This window comes from Mobula hypostoma, chromosome X2 (genome assembly GCF_963921235.1).
Source record: "Mobula hypostoma chromosome X2, sMobHyp1.1, whole genome shotgun sequence".
NCBI lineage: Eukaryota > Metazoa > Chordata > Chondrichthyes > Myliobatiformes > Myliobatidae > Mobula > Mobula hypostoma.
In genome coordinates this window covers 45718693-45730906 of record NC_086129.1, presented here as the reverse complement: position 1 = coordinate 45730906, position 12214 = coordinate 45718693, and the positions used below count along the sequence as shown (strand labels likewise).

The 12214-nt window shown below is 41.8% G+C and overlaps 1 protein-coding gene across 1 annotated transcript in view; it reads right to left on the bottom strand.

Annotated features, from left to right (window-relative positions):
* Nucleotides 1-12214, bottom strand: part of dscaml1 (Down syndrome cell adhesion molecule like 1) — a 786587-nt gene that overhangs the window by 298524 nt on the left and 475849 nt on the right. The window contains exons 8-10 of the mRNA XM_063038255.1: nucleotides 9566-9838; nucleotides 3897-4175; nucleotides 1948-2067 (exon numbers count right to left, since the gene is read on the bottom strand). Of these exons, the coding sequence (XP_062894325.1) occupies nucleotides 1948-2067; nucleotides 3897-4175; nucleotides 9566-9838 (672 nt within the window). The remainder of the gene's footprint in view (nucleotides 1-1947; nucleotides 2068-3896; nucleotides 4176-9565; nucleotides 9839-12214) is intronic.

The window sequence follows — 12214 nt, the reverse complement described above, 5'->3', positions numbered from 1 at the left end:
TCTTCTGGATCATAGGCAGGATCCAAAATTTGAGGGTACATCACAGGACTCAAACCTCAACTGTTCCTTCACCTATAACCTCTATCCTTTCAGAAACTATGACCAAAAGCCAGCTCAGATTCAGATTAACTTACTTATCATGTGTACATGGATACATACACTGAAATGTATTGTTTGTGTTAACAACCAACACAAACTCAAGGATGTGCTGGGGGCAGCCCACAAGTGTCACCACTCATTCCGATGCCAACATAGTGTGCCCACAATAACATGCTTGAATTTTAACCACAGCACACATTGGTTAGTTTTTTATTCACAGTATACAGAAACTGTCTTCATAAATATTCTTCACTTACATTGGTTATTACTGTGCGTATTAAACAAAATATTTGTTCTTAACTTGGGAATTTATTCCACACAAGCATCTGCCGTTCTCACCAAACTCCCCTAAACCATCTGTCAAGATGAAAGGAGTTCATAATGTTTCTCTCACTCTTTTAGCTAACCACTGTAAGGATTAGGGCAGGTGGGGTTATTTATTTTCATCAGATTGGTTCCTGGAGCCAAAGGACTATTATATTTTTCACAGTCATACACATCTCCCAACTCATAATTATTTCAGACTTTATTTAGTGTGATATTGATTTGTACTCAGAGATAATGCAGGAACAAAACATTATCATTGAGCAACATCAGAAGATCTGATGGCCAAAAGCTTGGTCGAAGCGTTGGGCTTTAAGTAATGACATTAAGGAGTAAATAAGAGAGGTTTATGGAGGGGATTTCCAAGTTTAGAAACCTTGGTCACTAATGCTGCAGCAATTAAACTTTGGGTGAACAAGTTGACACAAATGGCAGACAGCCAATGCCCTGGAGGTCTTGGTTCTGAAGGAAATAATGGAAGAGAGCAGCCACAGAAGGTTTGGATTTTATAACAGAGCATTGCTTATTTGTGAGTGAATGTGGTTTTGGCCAGCAGGATTAGTGGGTGAACAGGACCTGGTGTGAGTTACAGCATGGGAAACTGTGCTTTCAGCATTAGAATCAGGTTTATCATCACTGATATATCATGAAATTTATTGTTTGTGGCAGCAGTACAGTGCAAAACATAAAAATTACTATAATTTAATAAATAAATAGATAGATAAATAGCACAAAAGAGGAATAGCGAGGGAGTGTTCATGGACTGTTTCGAAATTTGACGGCAAGGGAAGAAGCTGTTCCTATATCATTGAGCGTGGGTCTTTCTTCAGGCTCCTGCACAACCCTCCTCCCCCTCGATGGTAGTAATGAGATGAGGACATGTCCCAGATGGGAAGATCCTCTCCATCAGGTAGAATGAGGGAAGTTAGTAATAATTCTGTTGGGATTATCAAACCTCATGGCAAACAATGGCCTAGATAACACAAGAAACTTGTCAAATTTCTTGGATCATCCATGAATTATAGAACATCACAGACAATATGAAAGACAACATTCTTCCGGCTAATACCCTTAGTTCTGAAAGATATGATGGGAGAACAGGGGTGGTGTTAAGAGGCAGGTACATTAGGGACATCTTAGAAACTTTTAAATAGGCACATGGATGATGGAAAAATGGAGAACAATGTGGGAGAGAATGGTTAGATTGATCTTAGAGTAGGCTAAAAATACGATACAACATCATGGGTCGAAGGGCCTGTATTGTGCTATAATGATCTATGTTCAACGTTCCATTAACAAACAGCCAAGAATCAACCAATCAGGAAATAAAGAATCATGAATGATGTGTTGGGTGACCAAAGATGGAAGTGTAGGGGGAGTACAGTGGATTAAGGAATCCTCCCAAATGGAGGCGGTGGCATGAGCACAGAGCCTACATATTAAAGTCAATTTTGCAGTGACATAGATACCAATGAGCACCAGGACATCAGAAGCAGACCTGGATCACAAGCAATGGAGCCCTACCTTTTGCATGCTTCCACATGACCTTTGGAGGAGGGTATCCATCCACTGAGCAGTTAAGAACTCCAGATTTCCCATAGATCCCATCTTGGTTATTGGGCTGTACCACAAAACGAGGGGGGACTGGAACACAGATATAAAGGTTTGAGAAATTTCAGTGATCTGGTCAACAATGAATATGAGAGCCATTCAGAAAATAACTAAGAGTTGCCATGGGAAAAATAACCCACATTGGTCAAAATGGCTTCTTTAGCTTTTATATTCATTTATCTTTGGCACTGTGCATTGACAAGAGAAATAGCTGCAGCCACATACTGGACTGGGCGATGCTGGCACTGTAACAATTTTATTAGGAGAGTGACAGCACACAGTGAGATAAGTGTTTTATCAGTGGCTCAGTTGGTTGTACAATTCGGTCTGAGTCAGACAGCTGTTGCGTTCAAGTCCCAGCACAGGCCTGAGACAACACCGACCATCTAGAACCTCACACTAATCCTGTTTTATTGTCATCACATTCCAACTGCAGTGACCAATTACCCTATCATCCCACACTTTTTTTGAGATGTGGGAATTAACTGCTGGGCCAGATAGATTGGAAGTGCAGGATGTCAGGGTAGAGTTGGTTCTGCTCTGCAATGTTTTACTCTGCTCTCCTTGATGCTGAGGCTGTAAGACTGCTCCAACTGCTACGTGCTTCATATCTGTGAGCTTCGCGGTGGTTTGCCCTGCGATATGATGAACTGAGGCCAAGGCTATGGGCCTACTCCCGCTGCTCCAGCATTTGAGACTATGGACTCAATCTGTTTCAGAATGCTGTTGCTTGCTTTTATTGTTTGCATGATTTGTGATTTTTTTTTTAAGTTTCCTGCTTTGTAGCTGCCTATAAGTAGATAGATCGCAAGGTTGTATAATTTATACCTACTTTGAGAATAAATGTACTTTTACCCAAAGTACCTTGGGGAAACCACATAGTTGCAGGGAGAATGTGCAAAGTCCACAAAGTGAGCACTGGACATCAGACTGAACTTATGTCACTGGAGTGGTGAGGTATCAGTTTTACAAGCTACACTAGTGTGTTGACCTGTGACAAAGTGCTGTCCCAGTCACGCACACAATCAGGTGATAGGTAAGACCAGGTGAGGAGGGAAGTGTGTGGGCGAGGAAGGGGAGATGAAGTAAGAAGCTGGGAAGTGATAGGTGCAAGAGATGAAGGGCTGAAGAAGAAGGAATCTGATAGGAGAGGAGAGTGGACCATGAGCAATAGGAAAAGAGGGAAACCAGAGGGAATTAGTAGAAGCGAAGAGGTAAGAAGGGAGCCAGAATGGGGTATGGAAAAAGAAAGAGGAGGAAATAGGGAAAAATTACCAGAAGTTAGAGAAATCAAAGTTCATGCCATCAGATTGGAGGCTACACAAACAGAATATGAAATGTTACTCCTCTAACCTGAGTATGGCTTCATCGAGGCAATAGTAAGGTCATGGACAGACATTTCAGAATGGGAATGGGAGGTCAAATTGAAATGGATGGCCACTGGGAAATCTCGTCTTTTTGTGGCAGAAGGAGTGAAGTTGCTCAATCTACATTGATTCTCACCAATGTAAAGGAGGCCAATATTTATTGCCGAATCTACAGGTAATGTAAAAATAAAAGCTAGACTTTGTCACATTCTCAAGAAAGTAAAATTACTTTTGTATTCTTGGCAAAACTGGCAGCAAATTGATGCAGGGAGATCCCAATGTGACGGACTGTCAATTTTGGTTGCAAGACTGCAAAGACAACTCAACAATTTCCTAATAAAAATGGTTTGTCCTTCCATTATGGACACTACCCTCATCAAACCGTCCTGCCTAATTGCAATCAGTGCTCCGCAAGCACCCAGTAGATATCCAGAACATCATCTAAGGATATTTAACAAGACCTGTCACGTGGGAAAAGTTACGAGAGCTTCTTACCTCGGACAATGAGCCGCCGCTCACGCATGACAGTTGCGGCCTCGTTACTGGCGATGCACGTGTAGTTGCCATTGTGTTTCAGAGAGACACTGGAGATCTGTAGAGAGCTCATGAATTCTTTGGTTTCGATGGTGACCCCGGAGCCAGAGAGTATGAGCTGACCATCCTTCCTCCAGGTGATGCGGATGGGCATGTCACCTGAGGACACCACGCAGGGGATGTAGAGCAGCTGGCCAATTGACGCTGGTGGAAACTCAAACGGCTGGATCAGTGGGGGTACTGCAAATAATTCATCATTAATTACCTGGGACATCCAAAGTAAAAAATTCTTAACCACAATTCTAGCCTTGATCACCTTTCTTTGAAGGGTAATTTTGTCTCTGACTATGATTCATTTTTGCACTAATATCTTATTTTGCAGTCTCTTTTTTCTTCACTGTTTAATTTATGTATAGCTTATATTACAGACACTAGCCACCCTGAAACTGCTTTTTCCAAAAGTTTTCTGGAAAGTACAATAGAGCTATCAAAAGAAAAACTTCATGAATCTTAAAAGTTTCTCCCTCAGCTAGATAAACTGATCAACCATTTCAGTTACCACCCCCCCCTCTATTACCCCCATCACTGCACTGCACTGTAAACACTTTAAACCACTGTTTATAATACTGTTGACATTGTAAATACATGTTGGTATTTATGTACAGTATTTATGCACATTTTATTCCATACCTGTACTTCAACCTCAAACATTTATTTTTTATGTAAGTCTTTGTTCTTTATAATTGTTGAATATTGATTTTGTTGCATGTCACACCTGACCAACCCACCACAGCCAATTCCTAATACATGGAAATGTACGTAATGAATAAAGTTGATTCTTGATCTTTGTGCATTGTCAGTACCTACATGCATGTCACAGCTGCAAGTTCCCAATTGTACCTGTACTTGTGCCCATGACAACACTTGAACATGATGTTTGCTACAATTTGAGATTCCCTGCAGTTTACCATGGAAATATGGATCAAAGGACCAACTGCTAATTTTAATCTTTTGAAATCAAATTTGAATCGAAACTAGATGTGATATAAAGGTTTTTGAGGTGATATGATCCCTGAGACTGGGCCAACAAAAGGGATCATTCATAATTGATGAACAAAATAACTTCCCCCAGGATTTACCACCAGTGGACACTAACTTAATGACCTTAATCAAGGTAGCCACTGGTCCCTGCTTTTATTAATTGAGAAATACTTGATAGCACTGTGTGGCATTCACATGTGGCAGGGTGACCCAAGCTTCCAGTCACCTGTCACTTTTCTATCTATCTATCTCTCACTTTAATCTCTCTGCCTTTGATCTCCAATACAGTTTTAATGAAGTTCTATATAAACTCAAGAAACATTGTCACATTTTTTTTCATAAAGGCACTTTGCAGCTCTTGGACTAAAAAAACTGAATTTGATACTTTCAGGTTGCCAGCCTTTACATTATTGTTAAGGCAGGCCAATTCGAATGTAAAATAATTAATTTGTTACGTTCTCCTCTAATGCTGCCTGACTTGCCATGTATTCCAGAACCCTTTATTTTCCTTTCAGATACTTTCAACACCATTATAACTATTTCCCAAAGAACTGAAATAACATCCATCTTTTGCACCTATTAACTTGTTGTTGTATGTCTTTGAATACGTCCACCAGGGCTGTCAAACTATGGAAATGTACAGTTTTTTGGGGTTCTAAAATTCCACATGTTGCCCTGGGGTTCACAGCTTTGAAAAAGCCAAACCGTGGATGTGATCTTCACATAAATAGTGGGCAATGCAGTTGTGTTTGAGACCAGAATCCCTTTAACAAATTCTGTGGCTGCTTTCAAGAAAATCTTTAATAAACTGCAGGACCTGCCAAGTTCTACTCAGTCACAAGATCCAAGTTGTCAGAGCAGATGCAAACAGATTTGTTTGTAGGGTGCTGGTTTTTAATGTCTGAAGCTTTTGTGGGGTATTCGTGCCTATCCAATGAATTAAAGTATTACACCTCCACGTTTGAGCAGTCAAATCCTCCGGGGCACGAGCCACATTCTTGTGTAGTATAATCAGAATTTAATCATGGCAAAGCATGGAAACGCAATGGCTTCGTCTGAACACATAGCTCCCTGCATAGCCCTGAATAATTAATGTGAGCAAGATGCATTTTAGATGTTCTCTTGAGCACTTAAAAACGATGCTTCTTATTTTTTCACACAGCTAGCAAAACATTCAAAGGCACTGCAGTAACATTGGAGGAGATCAGCCCTGCACAAGTTACATGCTTTAATATGTTGTCGACATTGTGAAACCTTGTTTTGCATGTAAGAAGTACCTAGATTTTATGTTACAGTTAAATTGCATTCCTCCTCACATTATTTTTGCCCTTTCTCTTTGACTGGCATAATGCATTTATTAAAAAAAAGACACGAGGATTTCCTCTGAAGCTTAGAAAATTTAATTAACCTTTCACCAACCACACAGACTTCATTTGACTTGTTGTTCACCATTAAAGAAAGGGGGACCCAGAAGTATTGCAGTATGCTTAAGTTTTTCTGGGAAGGGGAATCGGTCTTTCCTGTTTTTGATTCTTTTCCTCACCAATCAGCTCGAAACACATCCATTTCTCAAACTGGTGGATAAGAGTGGAAAGGGGGCAAAGGGTCATCTGGGACCTTGATGGACAAGTGGTCTGGTTGCATGATGGCTGTTACAATGCACAGGTATATGCAGTGGACACACCCTAGTCCATCATAGGTGCAGCCCTCCCCACCACTGACAGGTGGTGCCTGAAGAAAGATGGTACCTATCATCAAGGACACCCACCATTCAGGCAATGCCCTCTTCTCACTACTGGGGGCAGCCTGCAAGTGTCGTCATGCTTCTGGCACCAACATAGCATGCCTAGAACTCATTAACCCTACCCCGTGCATCACTGAACTGTGGGAGGAAGTTGGAGCAACTAGAGGAAACCCACTGCGCTAACTGCTATGCTAATGTGCCGTCCCGTGACATAGGAATGAGGGTGTAGAGTGCATTGGAAATGCAATCAGGTAAAGGAACAAAGTCTTTCATTCTTTCTCCATTCTGTCATTTCTTAGCCCAAGTGAGCTTTCCATGGATTCCTGTAGTTACTGACTCAGTGAGTTGACAGACACTCATCTGGAGTTGGAAACCTGCTCTATTTTCTCATCCGTAAAACAGGAGTGGCAAGACCAGGAGTTAACCTCCTTCTAGTAACTGAGTTGAGACCCATCAGCTCCATATAGCTGGCTGTTGAATCACAGATCTGGGTTCCATAAGCAAGCTCCTCACCTCATTAATCTGTCTGAGTCTGAGGCATCAGGGAATTCAACATTCTATCTGTCCTAATGTACGGGATCTGATTGTTTCTCCAGATTCCTCAACTGAATAAAAATAATTAGGAGGCAGTAGGAATTTTGTGTTGCTCAATGCAATCTGTTTAATTTCAAATTTGCAAAGAATGGAAAGTATAAATGGAATATTAATAAAATTTTTATAGGGGATGTTGAAAATGGCTAATCTTCTGACTCCTCCATTCTATTAAAAATCCAATGTAAAACCTATTTAGGATTCAATATCTCCTTTGAAATCCACAATATGCTTAAGGAAATTTCCTTAAGCATATTGTGGATTTCAAAGGAGGACATGTATTTGCAAGCCTTGTTTCTCAGTATATTCGGAGCTGTCCATAGTGAGTGACTAACTACAACATTACTTTGGACGAAACATCAGCCAGAGTAGCCAAAATCACGTGTACATCAAACTATATAGTGAAATGTGTTACTTGTCTCAACAACCAATATGTCCAGGGATGTGCTGGAGGCAGCCTGCAAATGTCACCACACATTCAGACACCAACATAACATGCCCAAGGGTAGTGATGAGAACATGCCCCTTGTTTCCTGTTCCCTGAAGATTCACATGGTACAGAAGTAGGAAGTGCACCAGCCACTACCTTGATTCAGACTAGATGGGCGATTACTTGAACACCTTCGCTCAACAGAACATAGAAGAGTACAGCAGAATACAGGCCCTGTGGCCCATGATGTTATGCCAACCTTTTAACTGACTCCTAGATCAATATCTTGCTTCCTTTCCATAGGCCTCCATTTTTTGTTTAGTTCATCTCTACATCTCTACAATATTTCCTCTATACATCTCCACTGATACCTCAATTACTCATCTGCATTTCCCTGTTGCCCTGCTCCACTTCCACACCTTCCTCTAATCCTCCATTACGATGTTTTTATACACCTACATTTACATCCCATGCTATGTTCCAATGATGAATATTCTGAATTTAATGGAAAGACATCTCCGTTGCTGATGCAGGGGAAAATTTGTTGACTGTGAATACATTGAATGCCAGGCTGGCACCTGGCAACAACTGATGGGATGATTGGTGTGGCAGTGCCAAAGCTCGCTGCAGGGAGTGCTGTGATGGCCGGACACTGAAGATCACCTCAGACTCGGCATCATTCTTGTCAAAGGCTGACAGAATTCTGGCACAAACTTACTCTTCAGCTCAAAGGCATGCATTCCCCAGAGTTGAGAATAATATTCAGTGCCAACAAGAGATGACAATAATATTCAATCCCTGATTGGAACTGTGGTGCAGAGATTTATAGGTTCCACTCAAAGACAATCTGTCAAAGTATCAAATGCACAAGTCTGCAAAGATCATTATATTACTCCAACAAACTGCTGGTTTTATAAAACCCATTGACCATATAAACTTGTTTTCAGCTCATCCTCATCACCATCCTGATTTACCTGATCTTGGGCAAAGGGAGGGGCAGGGGTTAGGGGAAAGGCAGTGGGGTAGGCGAGGATCAATGAAGTAGAGCAGGGCAGGAAAGTGGATGGGAGGGTTAGGCTTTCTAGGTCTTTTCAGTAGGTACATATCACTTCTAAGCTACTCAAATCACCTCCCCTCTCCCTTGCCGGGTTTCACCTGAGACCTGCCTCCTTCCCCTCCCCCACTTTCTTATACTGGCTTTTGTCCCCACCTTTCCAGTTCTGATGAATGGTGTCACCTGGGTCTCAGCCAGAAACATCAATTGTTCATTTCCTTCCATAGGTCTGAGCTGCTGAGTTTCCTTAGTATTTTGTGTGTGTTGCTCAGTGTGTAACATCTATCGGACAAGAAAGTATGCCGAGAACTCAATCACCCTAAGCTGTAAAGCAATTTCACTACCTGCTATGCTATTATACCTACAAGCCAATAGTAGGTACATTCTATCTGTCCTAACTTACGGGATCTGGTTGTTTCTCCAGATTCCTCAACTGAATAAAAATAATTAGGAGGCAGTGGGAATTTTGCATTGCTCAATGCAATCTGTTACATTTCAAATTTGCAAAGAATGGAAGGTTTAAATGATAAAGTATAAGTGGTGATATGTGGAAGATTTTGGCTTCTGACCCCTTCCTTTCTTGACCTGATGAAACATTGACTGTTTACTTCCCTTTATAGATGCTACCTGCTGTGCTACTCTCGCATTTTTTTGCGTGTTACTCAAGACTTTCAGCATCTGCAGAATCTCGTGTCTCAGATGTTACATTGTGATGCCTTCAGTACATCAGGCATGTTCAGCGATGACTGCCCCTTGCTGATTCACTGTACCTTTAACAGCAACGTGGACCCTCTGGCTGATAGAATGCTGCTGCTGTACCAGCACACTGCACACGTACTCCCCTTCATCCATCCCCTTCTGCACATCAACGAGCTTCAAGGTACCATTCTCAAACACGGCCTGCCTGTGATTGTCAGGAAGCAATATCGAGTCTTTGTACCACTTGATGGAGTAGTAGGGATATCCAATAACCCGGCAGTTAATGAAGGTATCTCTCCCAGCAATGGCCGTGATGTTTTTCATGGAGCGTATACTCGGAGAACCTGTGAAAAAGGATTGCAGCATTAAAACAGTGATATTTATCACACTATGTCGGTTTGTAGTCAAGTGATTTCTATATGTGAAATCTAAGTCATTTACCCTTGGACATCAAAACAACTGCCACATACTGCAGTAAATAAAATCTGCAAATGATACATTTGTTAAACCATTTTGTAATGATCATGCACCTTATTGTCTACCTACTCTGCACTGTAAGAGCTACACTCTATTCTGCATTGTTATTGTTTTACCTTGTACTATTTCAATGTACTGTGTGATGAGTTGATCTGTATGAACAGTATATATTTCACTATACCTTGGTATATGTGACAATAATAAACAATTCCAATTCAAGTGATGATAGAATTTGAATCTGTGTACAGTCCACTAGCAAATTCAGGATTACCATGCATTGTAGGAAGGGGTGATGGAGCATTTGGGAGTTCTCACAGGGGACTGCCTGGGAATTGAGCCATCTCATGCTCTTTCTGCACAGTATCCAATCACAGCCTTCCCAGACACAAGCAGGGGCATTAAGTGGAAAGTGAGTTTCCTGTTGACACTGGGTAGTGAATGATGTGTTCCTGACGGGAATCCCAGGAGCAGAGGGTGATAGTGCATGATTTCATATTGGAGGCCTGAGACCAATGGTGTTCCACAGGAAGATATGCTGGCTCCTTTGTAGTTTAATCATATACATTAATGATTTGGATGAGAAGGCAGATGGCATGATTAATGAATATGCAGATGATATTGGAAGAAAATGGCATATGGAATTAGCTCAAACAAGTGTGAAGAGATGCATTTTGGGAAGTTAAATCAGAGCAAACCAAATATGTTGAATGGGTAGCATTGCTGAACAGGGGCACATTGGTATACAAGGCTGGTGAAGAAGGCACATGGCTGATTTTGAATTTTAAGTTCCATCCAAGTTATGCCACCTGAGAACCACAGGCAGAGAAATCCTATTCAACGGCACTGGGACAATATACTAGCCTCCTCCCCATGTTCACACTTAGCTCACCTCCAGATACAATAAACAATGGCAGTCCCTTCACTGGTGACCAGTCTAAAGCAGACTATCCAAGTTGCCACTCTTACTCGGACCAGATAAGCAATGTCTGTTTAAATTTAGAGATAGAGCACGGTCACAGGCCCTTCCTGTCCAACGAGCCCCCACAGCCCAATCACACCCACGTGACCAATTAATCTACTAACCGATATGTCTTTGGAACATGGGAGAAAACCCATGCGGTCATTGGGAGAATCTACAGGTTCCTTATAGACAGCGGCGAAAATTGAACCCAGGTTGCTGGTGTGATAATTGTGTTACACTAACTGCTACGCTACCGTGCTGCCCTGATAGCTTGCGTTTATTTTAGCAGCACAGTAGCAGGTCCCTCAGACCCAACAACCCCACGTCAGCCAATTAGAGTCGAGTTACTAACCCATACTTCCTTGTGTGAGGGAACTGAATTACCTGGAGGAAGTTCATGCAGTTGCAGGGAGAACATACAAACTCTTTACAGACAGCAGCAGGAATTGAACCCGGGTCAGTGACGTTGTAATAGTGTTATACTAATCGCTATGCTACCGTGCCATTCCCAATTGTTCTCAAATGCAAAACAAACAATAGGTGAGGAAGCCAGTGAATATCAACGCAAACATGAGGAAATCTGCAGATGCTGGAATTTCAAGTAACACACATAAAAGTTGCTGGTGAACGCAGCAGGCCAGGCAGCATCTCTAGGAAGAGGTACAGTCAACGTTTCGGGCCAAGACCCTTTGTCAGGACTAGTCACCAGCAACTTTTATGTGTGTTGAGAGAATACCATCCCAGTTAGTCAGAGAGGTTTAGGATTAGAGTGATGTGACTCCCTGCCTCTGTTAACATTGGGAGCTACCTCAATAGGTGGAGAAGCTTTGGTCCCTCCCAGCCCACAGGTACCTACTGCTGCTTTTTTCATCTGTTTCTCTAAAAAACTCATCAAAACCCTGCAGGGAAAGTTCTGCCGTCGTTTTATCTCAGCTGGCAGGTTGGAGGTATTAATTAGACGAGGGATTAACTTGCAACTCTCAAGAATGCAATTACCCTTGAAGCATCCTAGATAGTGATCCCCAAACATCCTTGAAGTAATCACACATTTCAGTCCTGTAGTCATGGGAGAAAAATACAATTTGCAAAAAGACATTTAAACTAAAAGTCCTTTTATGGCACAAATATAGGCTGCAGTCTCTTTAAATGCATTGCTTGTTAAAAAGTCTCTGGTATAATTGTGCGCAATAAACTGTGGCGAAGGCTGAGAAGGGGGGAGCCAGGCGTGAAATGTAGGCGACATACAAAAAATAAAAGCTCACACTGCATGTTTTTTCCTTTG